Here is a 23,580-nt window from a genome sequence, read left to right as displayed (position 1 = left end):
TAACCCTAATCCTAAATATGATTACTTTAAGTTAAAAAACATATGGGACCGTGACTTAACCCTCATCCAAAGTTGTGAATAAACCTTATTCCCCGCAAAGGTATCCTCATTAGTAACATTCTCTGTAGGTGTTATTTGGATGTAGTGCTTTCAGTGAAGTGGCATCTTGTTGTAGTTATTCAAAATAGTTGGACACATAAGTGTTTGGTGTGTTTGTGGGCAAAAGTCCATGCAGAAGACTTTGCTGGTTTAAAAAGTAGCATCAGGAGCAATAATCAATTCACTCTTTGTGGCTCAACTGTCTCTGAAATTGTGTCATTTAAAACTTATTTCAAAAGTATATTTTTAACACAGTTAGAAGTATATTTTTACGTCAGCCACAACCACAAGAATCGAAAAGACATTATTTTTTCAGGGCCAAGTTGAATGACCTCACCTAAATATGAATGAACCTGTTTGTGAATGTTCTGCCTGGAATGGGCACCCAGGAGTGTCGGGAAGACCAGTCACGCTGATACAGAAACTAGATCTCAGAGACATTATTCTCCTGGGGTCCATCTGAAACTCGTTAGGAATAATGGGTTTAAATTTGCACTACCTCAGAGAGCAGCTGGCTCTGCAAACAGCTAAGCCTTATCCAACTGTGCACATTCGTTAGCAGTATTTCTGTTCGAACTGTTCGAATGTCTGATGCATCACACAAGCATTTGTATTATGTTTCCACCATACTTTGCATCCTATTAATTTCTATGTGAATGGCTGTCCTCATTTCCCTTCAATGAAATGTTTAAATCTACTTGTGCCCAGTTTTCCATAATTCCTTTTCTCATAGGGCCCGATTACGATGTTGGTCGATGAGCCTCGGACCACTCATCAGCCGCTCACCGATCAACATCGTAGATTTACAGTCCGACTGCTGAATTATAATGTCGGCGGCCGGAGTGTAAACCAGACAGTCAGACCGACTGGCATCTGACCGGCTCAAGGAGCCCGTCGGCCAGTCAGAGGCTGCACATAATCCCTTCAGCACGGCTTTTACACCATCGGGATTAGGATGTCGGTTTCAGACAAGCTTTCCATGTCCTGCATTCCGGCATGGAAAGCCTGTGAGAAAGCAACTTAGGAGGCCCCTAGCAGGACCTCCATCCCTCAGCAGCCTCTGGTTAGGGGCATTGTGCCCCCCTGTAAATCCCTGCACCGTGTGGAAGGCACCTCGAGGTGCCTCCCACACGGTGCAGGGATTCACAGAAACTCCCATTTCTCTATGGGAGTTTGTGCTGCGGCCGGTTTCCAACCGTAGCACAAGCTCCCATAGAGAAATGGGAGTTTGCGACGGCACCATGTGCGGTCGCATCGTAATAAGGGGTGCGGAACCGCCGTACTATGGTGGGTCGGTTCTCACACTGAGATGGCCTACATTGACTATTTTTTTAATGCTATTGCTGCTTGTGTTATTGGATACTCGTAGCAACATGTTTCTATCAGAATAAGTCCTATGCTCAGCCCATGCTATCAAAGAGTTCAAAATAAGAGCCAGGTGTATGAAGGTTGGTTTCACAAAAAGTAGTTGCAAATTCTGTTGCACCGTTTTGATTATCCAATTATAGTTTTCAAAACGGCCAATGTACTAACAGTCAGTTCACAAAATCACCATTTATATTAGGTCACAATCTGACCTCCCTCATCAATATTCATGGGGTAGGTCGCAAATTGTAACTCACTATGATTGGTTCCATCACAGGGATAGTGGCCTACTGGGCTCAGCATACCAGCATGTCTGTGATCAATTTTCATAGATATCCTTATTTTAATGCAGCTCATTTACCGCAAAGGAAATAGGACTGTGTTTGAAAACATACTTTGTTTAAAAAGCTTGTTTAACCCCTTCAGCGCGGCGCGGATTTCCGCGCCACGCTGAAGATTCTGAGCGCGGGCGGGGCCATGACGATACGGTTCCGTCATAAGCACAGCCCAACCGACGTGCATGACGGAACCGTTCCGTCATGCGCGTCGAAGGGGTTAAGAGTTGGAAATGGTTCTGTGGACCACAGCCCAATCACAAACTTTGTTTTGCTTTCACAATGGGAAATGAGTGCCAAAGGGCTCCCAACCAAGTTGCAAATGGGTTACCACCTCCTTTGAGGAGCCGATAATCTATCAATGGTTTGCAGCTGAAATTCTGGTCTCAGACTACTGATACATACCATTGCAAATTGCAATTTGAAGGGGACTCTCTAAAAACTCCCCTTTCAACTGCAATTGGTTATTCCTTTCTAAACCTATTTTTGCAATTCAGAAACTTGTTTCCAAATCGCAAAATTGGTTTAGTACATCTGTAAGAGCCACTTAGTGGTCACAAACCATGTAACTTATTGAATTGCAGGCTTTGAAACCATTAAATAGCCTTCTATATCTGGATCAGAATTCCTTAAAGGAGACATGTAATTGCCTCAATGGGACTTTTTGAATTGGATGTCAAAGACTTTCAGCTAGATCACAAAACAAATTCTCTAGTAGGTATACTATTCCTCCTCTGCCAGTGGTATTTCCTACAACTGCTTTCCTTTTCCTGCACCCTAGCACTGTTACATATGCATCAGGAATACCTGCCAGTTATTCCTGCAGGGCCACTTGGTAATACAGAGATCACCATTTTGGTATTTTACCTCCCTTCTGAGATACACATCTTCGTGGCCTTGGATGGTCTCCTGCCTAAATCGCATCTCTGGCTCACAGTTGCATACCGGATGCAATTCTAATTAATACATGTAATTCCAAAGATCTTTTTGGGTATGTATGATCTAAGATTACATACTCAAATTGCCACAAGCTGCCAACTTCAACAACTCATCAGGAAATTAATACATGCAGCAAATATGGGGCAGGAGGCACGGTGTGAGTTGGTCCTGCTCTGGAATGCCATCTGCACCACTGTGAAGTCATACTGGCTCTCATTGGTTTCTAGGATATACCTGAAAAAGTGTCTTCTGTGAGAAGGTGGCCTGGTATATGCTGTCCACTAATTAAAGTGGGCCCCCTGTACCAGTCCACAGGACCCTTATGATGTGTGAGGTCAAAGATAACCTTATTGAAAGCTATCCTAGTGGTAGCTATGGAGAGCAGCCTTTAGGCTTAATCTTGAAGGAATGTAAAGCAGCTTGTTTTACCAGAATATCACCTCCTAAATGACTAAATGAAAGGAGAACCACACAGTGCTTATATAAAAAAACATGTATTTATTAATATAACATTCTCTCCTAGTCTCTACACGAGTCTAGGGCACAAGCCACACAATACTGAATCAATAGAACATTCGTAAATAGCAAAATACACAGCGGGCTCCAGGGGGCGACAGAACCATATACTAAAAGAAATGGTATAACAACAATGACTTAACTAGACACAGTGCCTAGAGCCCGTAGAATTGCTGGGACCCTAAGGAACCACCCAGAGGAGTGACATAGGGAGCCCACGGAGGACGGCTGCAGTGAGGAAACACAGACGCAGGTTTCGTACAACTCTATGGGAAAGTCGCGGATGGAAATTTACAACTTAAGGACACTTCTAAAAGGACTTCGAGCAAACCCTTTGGAACTTAGGAGGTTCTAAGGCCAACCCACCAGTGAGTACCAAAGTACCTGTGTTACCTATCCCAGAGGAGCTGGATGCATTGGGGTCAAGTGGTGTCAGAAACTTTTGTCGTTTTCAATGGAGAGCTGTAAAGAAGTCCTGCTGCCAGGAGGGTGAAGAGTGTCTGGTGGAATCCAAGCCTGGATTCGAGGTGAGAAGATTCTGAAAGTAGAGGGGACAGAGTCTGGGTCACTTCAGGTGACCAGTGTCTCGGTAGTCGAATGCCCACCGATGTCGAGTGCTCAGGAGTGAAGAAGAGTTGCTTGACTCTGCAGCCACGGGAACCAGGAGATGTCGAGGACAACCAGAGTCCAGAGGTGAGCTGCCCACAAAGGATGTCGATAGCTGACAGGTCCATCTCCGGCTGGAGCACCAACAAGCCTTGGCAACTGCAACCCATGCGGTCAGCAGCAACAGGTTAAGGTGTGGACCAGCAAGGTCCAAGGGGACTCTCCAAGCAATGGAGAGTCAGGGCACGTCTGGAGCAACCAGGTAAGTCCAAGAATTAACAAGGTGACCCTTGCCAGGACCCACAGGCCAACTGACCAGGGATCGCGAGGAGACCTCAAGCAAGTTTGCAAAGTACCAGCCCACAGGACACTCGTGGAGTGGAGGCCGGAAATCATTGGTGCAAATACTGTTCGGGGTCAGGACTACACGGAGTCCAATGCACAGGCTCGGGAATTGTCACTAAGCATATGCAACTGCAAAAGTACACAGTGCACAGGGATTCGGGTTACACAGTCCCCACGAGGGATATTGGTCTCAGAATTGCTGAGAAGGCAGATCAACCTCAGAGACCTTAGGAAACCAACCTCCTGTGTTGCTGAAATCTTCGGAGTCCTCAGGAGCTTGGGAGAAGCAAACCGGTCAGATGCGTTTAGGTCCCTGCTTTTGCAGGGGAGTAACTCCTTTACTCCAAGGGAGATTCTTCAGTCGTCCAGCATCGTGCAGGCAGTCGAAGTACTTGGTTTCTTTTCAGCAGAATCTTGTCCAGATAAAATCTAAAGTCCTGTAGTCAGGTAACCCACTTTATACCCATGGGAAGGGGTTGGAAATATTCTGTGGACCCTCCTAGGGGAGGGGCAGGACAGAGGGGTGGCTACACCCATGTGCATTGTCCAGTTTCGTGCCAGAGCAGGAGCAAATGGCTCCCAGAACTGGTTTGAGCTGGACTATGCACAGGGACACAAAATGTGCCCCAAGTGCAGACTTTCTGGCACTCTTGAGAGTGCACCCACCCAGCCCCAATACACTAAATCATGTCTGGGAGGTGGTCATAGCTCCCTGTGACAGGATGCCTATTGTCATGCCGCCTTCTCCTCGAGCTTGGCTCAGCAGCAGGAGAGCAGAATCGTGTCTGTGGCTGGCAGCGTCCATTTTGTGCTTCCCAGGTCGAGAAAACTGGTACCAGGTAGACCGGTGACCCATGTATGTCCCTTTGGAAGGGTGGAATCATTGGAGGTATGGTTCCAAAGTGTTTGACATCAAACACAACATGTTTCTAAGCAGCCGTTTTAAAGTTAGCATATACCGTGAGATTATAATACACTTAAACGAATGTACGTTCTTATGACGCATTCTTTTCCCCCGCAGGGAATCACAACGCGGTCGTTACAGCGACCGCGTTGTGATTCCGCACATCATTACTCCGCAAGTCGGAACAACGACTTGCAGTGGGGGGGCGCTGGATGTTGGAATAGTATAATTTACTATTCCAACTCCAGTCTGTGCGGACAATAGGGAAGGTGTTGGATTTTAAATCCAACACCTCCCCCCCTAATGGTATGCGGAATCAAAATGCGGTCATTGTAACGACCGCGTTGTGATTCCCTGCGGGGAAAAAGATTTGTGGTAAACGTTGTTTAACCACTTAAACATATATGCCTGGCTGAATCACAGACAACCCCGGAGAATGGTCTCCGAAGGCTGCAGAGGTGCTCTGCTCATGCATGGGCACCCTCTAACGTAAAACCCAGCACCCTGCCTTCAGGATTGTTAAGGCCTGCCATAGGGGTGACTGATAGGTATTTAAGTGTAGTAATTTAGATAGATATAGTGAAACTATATCTTAAGTAAGTGGAGCAAGCACCAGCTTACACAGTCTGCTGTAGCAGGCTTGTCGTGTCAATTTGAATGGCCTCTCAGGGGTGGCACAATACATGCTTCAGCCCATGGGAGGCCTCTTGGGTACCTATGCCCTGGGTACATGGGGTACCATATACTAGGGACTGATAAGGGCACCCCAGAATCCAATCTGGAGTGTACCTAAAGTGCATGCATATCAATTTAAGGGAGAAAGCAGATAGACTGGGGTCCTGATTAGCAGGATCCCAGTCAGACTAGGCCAAAAACAGTGAGATATCAGCAAAAAGTGGGGGTAACCATAAGAAGCAGATACTACTTTCCTACATCTTCTTCTAGTAACAACCCTTAAAAAGACACCAACAATACCCTCTTATTAATTGGCATAGCCCCTCTTCTCTTTGCACAACTGATTCTCTGACTAGTGGGACATATCCGTTGTCGTCTGTCGCCCATTGAATAACATAATTCTTTGCGTTTCAGCTTTGTCTGGTGTGTGAATTTGAAAATGCTGTAATAAGCCCACAAAGAAGCATGCTTGCCACAATAGAAAATACATTGAAGAAATAATAACAATACACCATTGATTCAAGCTTGCATTACTTAGAATGCTTTTCAATAGCTTTCTGAAGCATAGTTAACCTCTTTTCTTTGTTGTTTCTCATTTTTTAGTGAAGTTGTGTGAGAAATTGCATTTTATCTGAACATATCTTAACTGTAGTTGATAGTTCTAGGAACAGTCCATTTTAGCTACATTAACAGTTAATACAATATTTGTACTTAATATGTGCAACAGTACTGGTGTTAACACCAGTATTAATAGGCTTAGCATAAGAGATGCACAGATGCAAGGAAGGGCCAGTGATTTTGGGTGGTTTTCTTAACAAGCAAGTATTCAGAAAGCAGTCCACCAAGCCAAACATCAGAATTTAGAAATGCATGATATTCTGAATTTTAATGGATTTGTGTGACTCAGAAAATTTACATATATATGTGGATAACATTATTTGCTGTGACAATCACTTTATTAAACACATGATCATTCCTTTTGGTCACTCTCCTAGTGGAAGATGATCAAGTTAGCTGCTACAGAATTTTGACAAGCTTGTTTGCTTTGGGGACCAGCAAGAGCATCTATGTTGAAAGGTAAGATGGGAGAATGTTTAATTTGTTCTAAACTAAAGATCCAAAGGCCTGCCTGAGCACAACCCAGGATTTGTGATGTCATAATCAACTGCTTTCAAACATAATTAAAATGTTTTAATTTATTCCAAATTGTATATTGAAAGTTATTTCAAAAGTAAATGTCAATTTGAGGAAGTCTGAGGTATGTTAACCTGGTTTTGTGACCCAAAATCCGGTACATTTTTGTGAGAATAGAAGAAATACTAAAATTTTATATCAACTTAGGGGCACAGAATGACAATGCTCAGTAATGTAAAAATGCAGACAACAAGGTAATAATGAAATGAAATTCAGTTTATAAGCCCATTTTCTTACCTGTTAATTAAATTGCTTTCTGATAAGAGCGGCTAAATACTCCTATTTTGTAACACATACAAATGTGCCACTCACTGTTTTAAGAGGACCCTCTCTGAAAACCTGGAAATGAGCCACATGTTTTGAAATCTGCCTGGATAGCTGGTGAAAACCCCGGGCTGTCCCAGCACATCCGGGACACCTAGTCACCCTAGGTTAAGGTAAAGTGTATCACAAGCACTACAACAATTTTATTTTGCATGTAAAAAAAAGAAAACATTTTTAAAAGAACAAAACAATTTTCACTTTCTAGTCATTACAGCAGGTCTAAATTTCAAAACAAAAAAACTATCTATCACCACGGACCAACAATTTGCTGAAAAGTTAAACTGATCACATGAACGCTACAATTCATAATTCTTCATAATGAAGAAGGATGTTTCCAAAACTTTGATCGCTCTTGCACATGCATCATTACCCAGCATGCCTTAACATAATATTACAGCAGCTGCACAGTTTGACTATTGCTCTGTATGAATAACTGCTTCAAGTACGTCTTCCTTAATCCAATGACAGCTGCACAACATGTGAGTTAATGACACAACATCAAGGCCACAAGTGACAAAGCAGAAATGTTGCCTTGTGTACAAGCTTTAATAAACTCACTGAGATATGCCTGAAGCTTGACTTTCAGATAAGTTAGCAGTGACAAAATACCCACAAAGGTTCAATTAGCAAAGACACAATCAAGAAAATATATTGGTGTAATAACCTCTTGGGTCAATTTATTTTTCATCACTCCATGCAGCATTCAATCAGTAAAACTTGGAGTTATTTAAGATGCCTAGCTGAATCACCCTTAGAATTATTGAATATTGCACCCAATATCAGCAAGCCACAAAATATATATTAATGATCTGAGTTTTATTAATACTTGTGAATTAAGGGGCATATTTACCAATATATCATGCAGCAAGTCACCTTGCTGTGCCGCGCAACAGGGAAAAGGGCAGGAATGCACCATATTTAACATACTACGGCGCATTCCTGCCATTGACTAGTGCTGGTGCACAGTGTGCTGCCTAGTGCAAACAATGATGCAAGAGTGCCTGCTTTGTAAAAAGGATTATGTTTGTACGAGAAGGAGCACCTTTTCCTGTGCAAAAACAATGCCTAGAGGTATTTTCCTCTTTCTATGTGTGCCTGGGGAAGCGTAGTCAAAATCCATAGGTCTTGCATGGGAACACCAACACACCAACCATGGAATACCTTCCTGGGGATTTGAGCTGTATTTCATTAATCTGGATTTTTCAAGCCACTCAGGGCCACACAAGGTGACTTTATGTGGATTGATAAATCACATTTAAGGGTTGTGTCGCATGGTGCAAAAGCTACGGAACCCTTTCATAAATATGGCCCAAAGTGTCTTAATCTTAATGTTTCAGGCAACTCTGTCTATTTTACTTAGTTTAGTTTAGCGACAGATTTACCACTGTATGCCATTGACCAGAAACCCAAGATAATGTTGATTTTTACAAGAAAATGATTTTTTTAAATGGGGATCAGAGACACATAAATCAAAACGAGAGTTTGAGCTCCTTGCAATGCCCAGCAATTTCCTTAAATTGTTTATAGCATTTAGAAGCTGTCTCAATTGGCCCAGATGCTTGGAGCTCTGTATAATCCAATATTTGTCAGAAAGTCTCTTCCTCAGGCCTGAGAGGCTACAGTTTTGTTTTTAAAGGAACAGGTCTTCAATCCTTGATTGTTTCATAAAATGTTTTAAGTCATCCACTGAATTATTCACTCATCCTTCTATGGTAACATCCAAGTACAACTTTCCTGTAGACTAAGGACTGTGATCAAAAAGTTGGCCTGAACACAGGATGTTCAGTTTTAGATATCAATCTCAATTTAAATGTATAATTTCTTATAATCAGCTCACCTTTTTCATTCTAGCTAATCATTTTCCTAATCCAGGTTTTTTTCTTAAATTATATATATGGAGACAACACTCATTTCTAGGTAAGTACACTTAGGTTTCTTTGTATACAGCTTGTAACAACCCTAAACCAAATCTCTAAATGTGTGTACTGCCAATCTGCAAGCTAGCATTTTCTTTTCTATGACAGAATACAATTTCTCAGAGCCTTTTGTAGACTTGAGAGGTATTTATTTTTGTGAGTAACCACTGCACCTTTGTCACTTACAGTAATAATGACTGGATTCTCTAGAGTAAAAGATTGCAGAAGTGGTGCCTTTAACAGATCAGATTTGATACATGAAAGCCTGCCATTCTCACCTGCCTTGTTAGATTCTGCTGGGCGCCTTCACTGCCGGGAGAAGCTGCGTCACACGCTGCTGAGGAACAGCATTTCCCGCCATCCCTTGCGCCTGGAAGCGCACAAAACACCCAACCCCTCTTTTACCTATTGAGGTCACCTATATGGAACTCTCCTGAGGATACCTCCCTTGCTCAGCCTTCACAATCGGTAACATCTGGCAACCTCCCACATAGCCAGCTGGAAATTCTGACCGCCATACTAGCACTACCCGCTACAATTAGTCGGGGACCTGAGCATTCACCCCACACCGATTCATCAAACGATTCCCCAGCTAAGCGACACATGGGTGGTGGGCTCCCACAGCCTAAGCCAAGTAAACCTACTCGAGTCCCTAAACCGAAGGGTGTAAACTCCAAGGGGGCTACAGTGAACACACCAATACCATCCACGCCAAATATCTCATCTTCATCTATTGTACTTGATGATGCTCTATGGGCAGGAGTAAGCAAAATGATGACCACCTTATTGGACCCAATCTTAAATAAACTAACATAGATTGAAGAGCATTTAGCCAGTCTAGTGCCTCAGAATGCTTCTGTCCAGCACTTGTTAGAGCCTCTGTGTGCTGAACCTGCGAGATTAGTGGTCGATAAATCTCTACCACATGTCTGTGGCGATCAGGCATCGTCTGCCCCACCCACTCTGTGTACTCCATCAAGCTCTGCCACATGGGCTTGCAAGTCGCACCCCATAGCCACCGGCTATTCCAACATATTGCCGGAGGTTCCAACTTCATTACCACTGGGCGCAAGGGGCTTAGTACACCAGGCACCATCAGCGTTGGGGGACACAAGAACTGACCTTCAAATGATAGGGAGACAAAACAGACTAATGTCGGATGCAGTCAATCATTCACAACAAATCCTTCATTTTCCACCAGTAGCTTCTCCCTTAGTACTGGTCCTGGCTAATGTTCCTCCGCTGTGGGAAAAACAGTTTGAAGCTACGACGCAGCTAATGGACAAATCTTTGCATTGGCTTTCGCACCATCTAATGGACTCATGAATGAGGAGTCACCCGCTGTCTAACCAAATCATTATGGCCAGGAGAGTGGGTTGGCTGGGAACCTCTAATAAATCTTTTGCCGGAGACTGTTTGGTGATAAATTTTAATAATGCACATGTGGGATATTCACTCTTAAATAATCCTAATAGAATTTCTCTTAGGAACACTCAGATTATCCCTCAACACCTGGAGCACTTCTATAATCAGGGTGCAACGTTCGGCAAAGAACAATGGTGCAGCATAAGGTCAGGCCAGCTATTGAGACTTGGGGAGGGCTCCAGCAGTACCACGGGGTAAGACTGCACAATAGATTTGCTCCTCTTTCAGAACTGTAAACCTGTGACTGACTAACACCGGTTATCTCCCCCTCTGTTAGGAGAGCAACCATACCCGTCAATCCAGTGCCTGAAATACCGGGAAGCCCAGTGATCTCCCCATCCCAGACCGTAGTTGACAAAAACAAAATTAGCTTAGCATCATGGAATGTGGCAGGAATTGCTTCGAAGCTAGGCAACGGTCACTGGCACATACTTTGGCACTCCCATGAGATTATTTGCTTTCAGGAAACATGGGCCAAGGAGCGGGTCTTTGTTTCAGGGTACCGCTCCTTTCATACAGCTGCACAGTTAGTGTCAGGTAGGGCAAAGGGGGGACTATTAACTCTAATAGCCAATACCCTATCTCTTCAAGCAAGGATGGTTGACTCCCCAAATAATCACTTCCATCTTCTCCTGTTGGAGATTACAAATGAAGGAGCATGGTTTCTAATTAACTATTATAACAATGAATTTGGGGGAATAGGAAGCTAGTGGTAGAGGAACTAAACAGCGAGTTAGACAAAATTACCTCACTCACAAAAAAAGGCCCACCTAATATCATCTGGGTGGGGGATTTTATTATTCACCTTTGTAAGTACAAAGACGTCACTGTGTGTGGGTTGTAAGACCTTCAGGGCAACCCATTTTACCCATAACGAATATGGTGACAGCCTCAACAGACTCCTATAACGAGAAATATGGGAATAACTAACAACACAAAGACAGGCCTTATAGGGAAAACATTCAGGCGGATTAATTACGAGTCCACGATCGATTTTATCCTAGTCTCCTTCAATAAAAAGCGAAAAAGTTTCCCACATAGTAGATAATCTATTTACATGCTATAGTGATCACGCCATTTTACTTATCCATCTAAGCATTCCCTGTAAGGTGGAAAAACAGCAACAGGGAGTAGCAAACATCTTTTTAACTAGGAAAATGGGTATCAATTAAAGTGTGCACAGGTTGAGAAGCATAATCTGGTACCAGTAATTCTAGCACAAATAAGGGATGATATTCTACACTGTCTGGTTGAGGAGTCCTCCCCTTAATTACTTGTTTCCCAGTTTAGAGCCCTTATAGCGACAATAAAAGTGGCGCTTACCAATCCAAATCCGGCTAATGGTCCACCAGCCGGTCGATGGTCTGATTCTCCATGCTCCATAGCTTGAAGAGCCCTTGTCAGTGCATTAAAAACCCACCCTAGGGATCCAGCATTCTTAAGATCACTGTGAAATGACTTTAAATCTGCTAGAAGAAAAAGAGAGAAGGACATCAGGGAGAAGGCCTGGGATGATCTTGAGCAAGCGGCTAGCTCAGGTAATAGTAGCGAGTTCTGGAAAGTAATAAATGCACCTCACTTCAAAGATTCCAAGGACCCGTCCTTGGATGTACATGTAGGTGAGGACTCGTGGGTAGGACATTTTAAAACTATCTTTAGATCCAATATATCTCCTGCTTCTCTGCCTCCCAAGATAGTTCCCCCAGTTCGGGGTAGTTAAAATGTTTCACTCTGTGAAGTTTGAAGAGGTCTGGGTTCCTATGTCCCAGGGAAGGCCCCAGGCCCTGGTAGGGTGCCAATTGACCTCTACCAGGACAACTATGATCTGTGGGCCCCCCTACTAACTAAAGTCTTTAACAGCATAGAGGTAGAGGGTCCTCCACTATCCTGGAAGCATAGTGTAATAGTCCCAATGTACCAGAAAGGATATGGGGGCAGCCCAAAGAACTGCAGACCCATCTCCCTACTGGACACCACTACCAAGCTCATGGGTCAGCTCTTACTATCCAGGTTGGAGGAATGGGGCCAAGAACATAACATTCTGATGCAGGCACAATATGGCTTCTAGAGGGGGAAGGGGACAGTAGATCAATGCCTTAATATCTCACTTTGTATAGACAAATATACTCAAGCAAACGGTGGGAAGATCTATATGGCCTTTATGGACCTGTCAGCGGCTTTCAATTGTGTGTCCCATCAGAAGTTGTGGCCCATGATGAAGGGGATGGAGATCGACTCCCTGATAATTTACTTCATTCTTCAGCTATATGCCAATGCCACTGCCTGTGTTCGGTATGGCATAAATGGGGAATGTACACATTCATTTAAGATCGAGAGAGGAGTCGCCTGTTTTTTTTCCATCTACACAAACAGAATCGAGGCAGCCCTGACTGGCTCACCCCTGCACGTGCCCATATTTGACAGCACCCCCCTCCCAATATAGGTATTTATTGACGACACAGTCCTAATTGCTAGGACAGAGCTAGCTCTCCAAAGCCGTCTAACTTCTTATGCTTCATTCATGGCCTCACTAGATCTCAGAGCGAATGAAACAAAATCTTTCATCATTACAGCAGGAGCTGGCAAAGGTGCAAAATTGCCTTACTTCCACCTTACTTCCACCTAGGGAAGAGGTGTGGCGCGGCCAGTGTGAGAAGTTGGCCTGATATGTAGTGCGCACTATTCTAGTGATCACTGTGTATCATTCCAAACGACCCTTATTGATGATTGGTTGTAAGTCAACCTTATAGACCAGCTATCCTAGTAGCGTGGATACGAGCAGTCTTAGGCTAAACTCTAGAGGGCGTGTTAAGCCAGCTGTTTACCATCACATATACCCCTTGAACATCAAGTGAAAGGACACCACACAAGTTGTTATGAAAATAAAGGATATTTATTTATAACAAGACTACCCTGGCTCTTTATGAGTCAGGGAGCTAAGCACAATACAAAACTCTTAGGAAAATACTACTGGTTGCACAATTTACACAAATGCCCGAGGGGCACGGGAAACCATCTACACTTACAGGGAAATGCGAATGGATAGAGTCTGGAGGTACTGATTCCGGAGTGTTCCGATCAGTGGGACTAAACGAAAAAGGAACTAGACACTTGTAGAGCGAACCTGCGATGGAGCACTGAAATGCTCAAGTTACCTAGCCCAGCGGCTGCGGCTGCGTGAAGTTCGGCAAGATGTCGGGAGTCCTCGTGTAGTCTCAGGAGCCTGAAAGAAGAAGTTGCTGGCAGGCGACCAGTGTCGATATTCAGCGAGATCCAAGCCTGGATCGGTGATGAAGGAAACCTGAAAGCAGAGGGGACTCAGTTCTTAACCGCTAGCCAGCGATCGTGTGGGTACCAGGAGGGTACCGGCTGAAGTCACCTCGACCAGGTGAGTGGGTGACGTCGGACTCGGCTGTTCCTCGGACCAGGAGGCGCGGCGGCGACCAGGATGGAGGGCGAGCTGTCCCACGAAGGTGTCTGCTGTCGATGGTGCTGAGCCCAGGAAGGGGCAGCGGATCTTGGCAGTGGCAACCCAAGCGGGGAAGTCACGATGGCGTCGGGAGTGGACCAGGAGGGTCCGTGGTACTCCTCTGTTGGAGGGAAGCAAGAGCCAGTCTGGAGCAACCAGACCGGTGATGAAAACAATCTTGGCGCGTCGTGTAGAGGACCACAAGCCGGTCGGCAAGTGGTCGGACAACGCGGTGAACAGCAAGGAGCGGAAGGGCCCCCACGCAGATCTCGGGGATGCTGGGGAGGCAGACTTCGATGCTGGAGCTGCTCAGGGTTAGGGCTTCTCAAACCCTAGGTGCACTCACTCGAGGGTCCCTCGGTGGGCGTGCTAGATAAGCGTCGTGCAGGTTCTGAAGGTGGCCGGTCCCGCAGGTCTCGTCACACCTACGACTCTCAGCTGAGCTGATGAGGGAGGTAAAAGGTCAGAGATGGCAGGGAACTCTGGTCTCGTCGAGCTGGGCAGTCTTGATCCGTAGGAGAGACTTACAGCAAACCGCAAGCGCTTAGATGGTGCCTGCTGGTGCAGGGTGGCTACTCCTTAGCCACAAGGGAGAGTCTTCAGAAATAGTCAAGAGTTCCTTTCGTGGAAAGTGGTTCGTGATTCGGAGTTATCCGATTATCTGATTATCCAATTTGGGAAGGGGACTCGCTCCTACCTTTATTCTAAGAAAAAGGGGTTGGCCCGTGACTAGGTTCTACCTATGGGTGGAGCCAGGAGGGGGGTGGTTACACCCCTATCCTTTGTCCGGCTTCGCGCCAGCTCAGGGGCTGGTAGGCCCCCCGAAACTGGTCTGAGCCGGGCTATGCACCGTGAGCACCGGGGTGCCACTTGCAATCACCTTCCTTTCAGCCCTGCCTACCTGGGATACACAAACCCTGTCTGGGACGGTGCTAACACCGCCCTCGACAGGAAACCCTTTGTCCAAGCTCCCCTTGCTGGAAGGTCCCCCAGCAGCAGGAGGTCAGACTTGTGTCTGGTGGCAGCATCCATTTTGTGATGCTGAGGCTTGAGTCAACTTTAACCAGGGTTCAAGGTTACTTCCATGTCGTGTCCCTCTAAAAGGGGGGAATGCTAACCCCGTCACCAGGACTGGCGAGGGGTTCGTATTCCCATTCGTATGACACCTTACTCGACATGTATAGGTGATGCGATGCCAAAGTTAGCAAATAACCGCAAGGATTATAATGCCTTAAAAGTAGTTGGCCCGCGTCACCATGGAACGGCTATTAGGGCTTGGTTCCGCAAGCCGTCGACGGGCTCAGCCCGCGCCAGAGCACCGTCCCACATGATTCCCTGCACTCTGCCTTCAGGATTGATAAGGCCTGCCATAGGAGTGACTGATAGGAATCCATGTGTCCATGTTAGGGTTAGGTGTAGGAATACTACCCCTACAGCAACGGGTGATTACACCACGTGGCCCCAGCTGTCGTGCAGCCAGTTGTGTCAGATTTGGGCGGCCATTCCGGGGGTGGCATAATACATGCTTCAGCCCCTGGTAGGCCCTGGGTACACCGATGCCCTGGATACCTGTGGTATGCTGAGACAGGGACTGACAAGGCGGCCCAGTTCCAATTAGTGGATGCACCTAATGTACATGTGTGTTAATTTAGAGAGAGAACAGCTAGGCTGTGGGTCTGATCGGCAGGCCCACAGCCGGGGAAAGTCGTAAACCAATGAAGCAAAAGCAAAAAATCTGGGTGATCATAGGATTGCAGACCCTACTCTCCTACATGACCCCCCCCCAAACTTTGGGACAATAAGCTAACCTTGACCAGGTGAGTCTTCTTGCTCTAAGTGGAAATACCTGGAGAGCCCATCTGCATTGCCATGATCAGTGCCAGGTCTATGCTCCACTGTGAAGTCCATACCCTGTAGGGAAATGGACCACCTAAGTAGTTTGGGGTTTTCACCCTTCATTTGATTTAGCCACAAGAGGGGCTTATGGTCGGTCTGAATCTTGAAGTGAGTGCCAAACAAGTATGGCCTCAACTTCTTCAGGGCCCAAACCACAGCAAAGGCCTCCCTCTCAATAGCTGACCAATTCTTCTCTCTGGGGGTCAGCCTCCTGCTAATAAAAGCTATGGGCTGGTCATGACCATCAAAATTCAGTTGCGATAGAACAGCTCCCACACCCAGCTCCGAAGCGTCTGTTTGGACAATGAATGGTTTGGAGTAGTCTGGACTCTTTAGGATAGGTGCTGTGCACATGGCCTGCTTTAGGTCATCGAATGCCTTCTGACAGCTTGCTGTCCACTGAACTTTTTTTTGCATCTTTTTACTTGTCAGGTCGTTTAGCGGGGTCACAATGGATCCATAGTTTCTGACAAATTTCCGGTAATAACCAGTCAGGCCCAAGAAAGCTCGAACCTGAGTCTGGGTGGTTGGAGGAGCCCAGTCCTGGATGGCCTGTATTTTGCTCTCCAACGGTTGAACCTGACCTCCTCCTACAAGGTGGCCCAGGTATACAACCTGTGTCTGCCCTATCTGGCACTTGGTGGCCTTGATAGTGAGGCCTGCCTTCTGCAGGGCCTCTAACACTTTCCTCAGGTGGACCAGGTGATCCTCCCAGGTGGAGCTAAAGACAGCGATATCGTCCAGATACGCCGCACAGAAGTCGTCCAACCCAGTGAGAACTCGATTCACCAGCCTTTGGAAGGTGGCAGGTGCATTTTTCAAACCAAAGGGCATTACCACGAACTGATAATGCCCACCCGGGGTAGAAAATGCTGTTTTGGGCTTGGCCTCCTCAGCTAACCTGATTTGCCAATACCCAGCTGTCAGGTCAAACGTACTTAAGTAGTTGGCCGAGGCCAACCGGTCGATAAGTTCGTCTGCTCTCGGTATCGGGTGGGCGTCAGTCTTAGTGACTGCATTGAGGCCTCTGTAGTCCACGCAAAACCTCATCTCTTTCTTACCGCCCTGGGTGTGAGGTTTTGGCACGAGCACTACGGGACTAGCCCAGGGGCTGTCCGAGGGTTCAATGACTCCCAGCTCCAACATTTTCTGCACCTCCGTCTTGATGCAGTCTCTGACGTGATCAGGTTGCCGATAGATTTTACTCTTCACGGGTAGACTGTCCCCAGTGTCGACCTCATGGGTACACCACTTGGTCTGACTGGGTGTCAGAGAGAACATATGTCGAAAGGATTGAAGAACCTGTTTGCAATCCTTTTGTTGATGTCCAGAGAGGCTGCCACAAAAGACAACACCATCTACTGACCCATCGTCAGGGTTCTGAGAGAGCAGGTCCGGGAGAGGGTCACTCTCCTCTTCCTGTCCCTCATCTGTGGCCATGAGCAAGCCCATGCCCTCCCTGTCGACATATGCCTTGAGCCTGTTTACATGGAGCACCCTGTGGGGGCTCCGGGGAGTTCCCAGGTCTACCAGGTAGGTGACCTCTCCCTTTTGCTCAATGATCGTGTGGGGCCCAGACCATTTGTCTTTGAGTGCTGCCGGGGCCACTGGCTCCAGCACCCACACCTTCTGTCCAGGCTGGTACACAGTCAGGACAGCCTTTTGGTCGTGCCAAGCCTTCTGTAATTCTTGGCTCGCCTCAAGGTTTTTAGACGCCTTTTCCATGTACTCCGCCATCCGCGAGCGGAGACCGAGTACATAGTCCACAATGTTCGATGCCGGCTTTCTGAGAGGTCTCTCCCATCCTTCCTTTACCAAACAAAGGGGTCCCCTTACAGGATGTCCGAACAGAAGCTCAAAAGGGCTGTAGCCAACCCCCTTCTGCGGGACCTCTCAGTAGGCGAACAAGAGGCAGGGTATCAGGACATCCCATCTCCGCCGAAGCTTTTCAGGTAGTCCGTGAATCATCCCTTTTAGGGTCCGGTTGAATCTCTCAACCAGCCCATTGCATTGTGGGTGATAGGGTGTGGTGAACTTGTAGTTGACACCACATTCCTTCCACATAGCAGTCAGATATCCCGACATGAAGTTTGCACCTCTGTCTGAGACGACCTCCTTAGGGAAGCCCACTCTGGAGAACACTCCAAGTAGGGCCCGTGCCACCACAGGTGCTGTAGTGGTCCTAAGGGGAATAGCTTCAGGATACCTGGTGGCGTGGTCCACCACCACCAGTATAAACTTGTGCCCTGATGCTGTCTGGGGTTCCATTGGTCCGACAATGTCGATCCCCACTCGTTCAAAGGGTACCCCCACCACGGGTAGTGGTATGAGGGGGGCCTTTGTTGTGCCACCTGACTTACCACTGGCTTGGCAAGTGACACAGGAGCGGCAAAACTCCTTCGTATCTTCGGACATGTGGGGCCAGTGAAAGTGTGGAACAATTCTGTCCCAAGTCTTATTCTGGCCTAAGTGACCTGCAAGGGGAATCTCGTGGGCCAAGGTGAGAAGGAAACCTCTCAGAGACAAGGGGATGACCAACCTCCTGGTCGCACCAGGTTTGGGGTCTCTTGCCTCAGAGTACAGGAGTCCATCGTCCCAGTACACTTTGTGGGTACCTGTGGCGTTCCCTGCAGCCTCAGCAGCAGCCTGCTGTCTGAGGGGTTCAAGTGAGGGGCAGTCTAACTGTGCCTTCCCCAGGTCTTCCCTGGAGGGTCCCCCTGAGCCCAGAAACTCAACCTGACCAGGTTCAAGCTCTTGCGGCTCAGTTTCCCTCAGTTCTTTAAGGTCAGCCTCCTCGGAGACTTGATCCATGACCTGGGGCAAGGGGGAAGCCGAAGCCTTACCCTTACTGCTCCTTTTCTTGGAAGGTGTCTGGTCCGTTCTTCCAGGATCCAGCACCTGTTCAGTGGGGCATCTTTTGGCCTGTGACCTGGTCACAGCAAGGACATGTGCTGGCAAGCCTAACATTTCCATGTGAGTCCTCTGCTCCACTTCTGACCATTGTGACGTTTCCAAATCATTGCCCAACAGACATTCTACGGGGAGGTCTGAACTAACCACAACCTTTTTCGGGCCACTTACCCCTCCCCAGGAGAAATCAACAACTGCCATACTGTGATTGGTAGTGACGTTGCTGGCATTGGTCACTAGGTAACTGGTACCTAGCATGATCTGTCCAGGGTCCACGAAGTTAGGCGTCACCATGGTGACACTGGCACACGTGTCCCTGTAGGCCTGAGCCACTTTTCCATTTATCAAAGGTGTCTGCCTGTATTTGCCCAAAGTATTGGGACTGGCATCAGGGGACATATCCATATCCCCTGTACAGACAAGGACGGCCTGAGTGAGCGTGCCGACTAAGTCGTCACTCCCCTCGGTTCCCAAGGTTAACCCAACTAATGCCTTGGGAGGCGCACTACCACTGCTGACTGTACTAGGGGGCGCAGGTGCCTTAGGGGCTGCAGTGGTAGGAGTTTGCCCTCCTTTCTTGGTGCACTCACTAAACCAGTGAGTCTTACTTTTACAGTATTGGCACCACCTTTTTGACTGGCCTTCTTGAGTCTTCTTCTTCTGTGAAGCCTGACCCCCACCCTCTTTGGTTTGTTGGGGACCTGTCGAAGACTTCTGGTCATTTTGTTCGTTCTTGTTACCCTTTTGGTCTGCTTTCTTCTGACCACCCTGGTTCTGATTCTGGTTCTGCTTGACCCTTGTTCTGACCCATCTGTCTGCCTTCTTTCCCAATTCTTGGGGAGAGGTCAGATCCGAGTCGACAAGGTGCTGATGCAACAATTGGTTCTGACAGTTGTTTAAAATCTGTTCTCGCATGATAAGATTGTACAATCCTGTGTAATCAGTAACCTTGCTACCCAGTAACCAGCCTTCCAAAGCCTTAGTGGCACAATCAACAAAGTCAGTCCAATCCTGAGACTGAATTTTCTGGGTGTCCCGGAACAGCACCCGGTACTGTTCCGTAGTTAAGCCGAACCCATCAATCAGTGTGTTCTTCAGGACCTGGTAGTTGTTAGCATCCTCAGCTCTTGTAGTGAGGAGCTTGTCCCTTCCTTTACCCTCAAAGGAAAGCCACAGTATAGCTGCCCACTGACTTGGGGGGACGCACTGGACAGTGCAGGCCCTCTCCAAGGCAGTTATCCACTTGTGGATGTCGTCCCCTTGTTTAAAGGGGGGCACTATTTTACTCAGGTGTCTAGTGTCTATACCCCTGTCTTTCTCTCTATTGAGACTGCTGCCACCAGTGGGATCTAACCCACTTAATTTCTGCTCTCGGGCCAGGGCAAGTCTTTCTTTGGCGAGGGCAAGTTCTTCCCGCTCGATCCTCAGATTGACCTCCCTCATCTTCGCTTCATGCTCCCTTCTCTGAGGGGACGTCATTCCTCTCTGAGAAGATGCCTGAGAGACATGTGTATGAACCGATCTGCCGGAGCCTCTGGAGAGAGACCTAGCTCGTCCGTTCCCAAGGTTAAGCCTGCTTGAGCGTGGGCCCGGGGTTCCCCCAGTTCCATTCTCATGCCTTCTTAAGTTGGTCCTTGTAAGCCTGCCGACTACCACTGGACCTTTGTCTGCCTCGTCTCCCGATAACTCGTCCTCGTCCTCCTCCTCTGTGTGGAGGTCGAGGTCGGGGTCACCGAGGGTTCCCTCTAAGGGAGGCATGTTCCCATCTGCACTGGGGGGACCTGTGTTAGAGGACCTCCTAGCATCGTACGCCTCTAAGAGACCTATCAGAATTGCGATGGTAGGGTTAGAACCCTGGTTTAGCTTCCTGGAGGCACACAGTTGTCTCATCTCCTTGAAGCTAAGAGTTGCATATCGTGACACGACCTGTGGAGGGTCACTGACCACTAAGGGAGTCTGCGAGGACTCTCCGTGGACCGACATGCTTGTCTAGTGAGGTGTAAGTGATGCACCTACCTACACTATGTGTTTACCTACTGGTCCCTTGCTAAGAGTTGTAGTCAGGGTGTGCTAAGCCCTGTTACACTACAACAGCCGGTTCAGTAGAACTCGGAGTATTCTAAGTTAAGTTATATGTGCCTGGGTACTTATGTGATCTTTCACTGCGATATTCTTAGGATACGTGTGTGGTAAACAACAGCAAGCTCAAATCCCAACCGCTGCTCACCAATGTGAGAAGTTGGCCTGATATGTAGTGCGCACTATTCTAGTGATCACTGTGTATCATTCCAAACGACCCTTATTGATGATTGGTTGTAAGTCAACCTTATAGACCAGCTATCCTAGTAGCGTGGATACGAGCAGTCTTAGGCTAAACTCTAGAGGGCGTGTTAAGCCAGCTGTTTACCATCACATATACCCCTTGAACATCAAGTGAAAGGACACCACACAAGTTGTTATGAAAATAAAGGATATTTATTTATAACAAGACTACCCTGGCTCTTTATGAGTCAGGGAGCTAAGCACAATACAAAACTCTTAGGAAAATACTACTGGTTGCACAATTTACACAAATGCCCGAGGGGCACGGGAAACCATCTACACTTACAGGGAAATGCGAATGGATAGAGTCTGGAGGTACTGATTCCGGAGTGTTCCGATCAGTGGGACTAAACGAAAAAGGAACTAGACACTTGTAGAGCGAACCTGCGATGGAGCACTGAAATGCTCAAGTTACCTAGCCCAGCGGCTGCGGCTGCGTGAAGTTCGGCAAGATGTCGGGAGTCCTCGTGTAGTCTCAGGAGCCTGAAAGAAGAAGTTGCTGGCAGGCGACCAGTGTCGATATTCAGCGAGATCCAAGCCTGGATCGGTGATGAAGGAAACCTGAAAGCAGAGGGGACTCAGTTCTTAACCGCTAGCCAGCGATCGTGTGGGTACCAGGAGGGTACCGGCTGAAGTCACCTCGACCAGGTGAGTGGGTGACGTCGGACTCGGCTGTTCCTCGGACCAGGAGGCGCGGCGGCGACCAGGATGGAGGGCGAGCTGTCCCACGAAGGTGTCTGCTGTCGATGGTGCTGAGCCCAGGAAGGGGCAGCGGATCTTGGCAGTGGCAACCCAAGCGGGGAAGTCACGATGGCGTCGGGAGTGGACCAGGAGGGTCCGTGGTACTCCTCTGTTGGAGGGAAGCAAGAGCCAGTCTGGAGCAACCAGACCGGTGATGAAAACAATCTTGGCGCGTCGTGTAGAGGACCACAAGCCGGTCGGCAAGTGGTCGGACAACGCGGTGAACAGCAAGGAGCGGAAGGGCCCCCACGCAGATCTCGGGGATGCTGGGGAGGCAGACTTCGATGCTGGAGCTGCTCAGGGTTAGGGCTTCTCAAACCCTAGGTGCACTCACTCGAGGGTCCCTCGGTGGGCGTGCTAGATAAGCGTCGTGCAGGTTCTGAAGGTGGCCGGTCCCGCAGGTCTCGTCACACCTACGACTCTCAGCTGAGCTGATGAGGGAGGTAAAAGGTCAGAGATGGCAGGGAACTCGGGTCTCGTCGAGCTGGGCAGTCTTGATCCGTAGGAGAGACTTACAGCAAACCGCAAGCGCTTAGATGGTGCCTGCTGGTGCAGGGTGGCTACTCCTTAGCCACAAGGGAGAGTCTTCAGAAATAGTCAAGAGTTCCTTTCGTGGAAAGTGGTTCGTGATTCGGAGTTATCCGATTATCTGATTATCCAATTTGGGAAGGGGACTCGCTCCTACCTTTATTCTAAGAAAAAGGGGTTGGCCCGTGATTAGGTTCTACCTATGGGTGGAGCCAGGAGGGGGGTGGTTACACCCCTATCCTTTGTCCGGCTTCGCGCCAGCTCAGGGGCTGGTAGGCCCCCCGAAACTGGTCTGAGCCGGGCTATGCACCGTGAGCACCGGGGTGCCACTTGCAATCACCTTCCTTTCAGCCCTGCCTACCTGGGATACACAAACCCTGTCTGGGACGGTGCTAACACCGCCCTCGACAGGAAACCCTTTGTCCAAGCTCCCCTTGCTGGAAGGTCCCCCAGCAGCAGGAGGTCAGACTTGTGTCTGGTGGCAGCATCCATTTTGTGATGCTGAGGCTTGAGTCAACTTTAACCAGGGTTCAAGGTTACTTCCATGTCGTGTCCCTCTAAAAGGGGGGAATGCTAACCCCGTCACCAGGACTGGCGAGGGGTTCGTATTCCCATTCGTATGACACCTTACTCGACATGTATAGGTGATGCGATGCCAAAGTTAGCAAATAACCGCAAGGATTATAATGCCTTAAAAGTAGTTGGCCCGCGTCACCATGGAACGGCTATTAGGGCTTGGTTCCGCAAGCCGTCGACGGGCTCAGCTCGCGCCAGAGCACCGTCCCACATGATTCCCTGCACTCTGCCTTCAGGATTGATAAGGCCTGCCATAGGAGTGACTGATAGGAATCCATGTGTCCATGTTAGGGTTAGGTGTAGGAATACTACCCCTACAGCAACGGGTGATTACACCACGTGGCCCCAGCTGTCGTGCAGCCAGTTGTGTCAGATTTGGGCGGCCATTCCGGGGGTGGCATAATACATGCTTCAGCCCCTGGTAGGCCCTGGGTACACCGATGCCCTGGATACCTGTGGTATGCTGAGACAGGGACTGACAAGGCGGCCCAGTTC

The 23,580-nt window shown here is 47.9% G+C and overlaps 1 protein-coding gene across 1 annotated transcript in view; it reads left to right on the top strand.

Annotated features, from left to right (window-relative positions):
* The window catches only part of RYR2 (ryanodine receptor 2), a 3,458,987-nt gene that overhangs the window by 2,578,089 nt on the left and 857,318 nt on the right, over window positions 1-23,580 (top strand). The window contains exon 64 of the mRNA XM_085612346.1: window positions 6,780-6,861. Coding sequence (XP_085468472.1) covers window positions 6,780-6,861 — 82 coding nt within the window. The remainder of the gene's footprint in view (window positions 1-6,779; window positions 6,862-23,580) is intronic.

Source organism: Triturus cristatus, chromosome 6, assembly GCF_964204655.1.
Source record: "Triturus cristatus chromosome 6, aTriCri1.1, whole genome shotgun sequence".
NCBI classification, from domain to species: Eukaryota; Metazoa; Chordata; class Amphibia; order Caudata; family Salamandridae; genus Triturus; species Triturus cristatus.
This window is presented reverse-complemented; position numbering and strand designations above follow the sequence as displayed.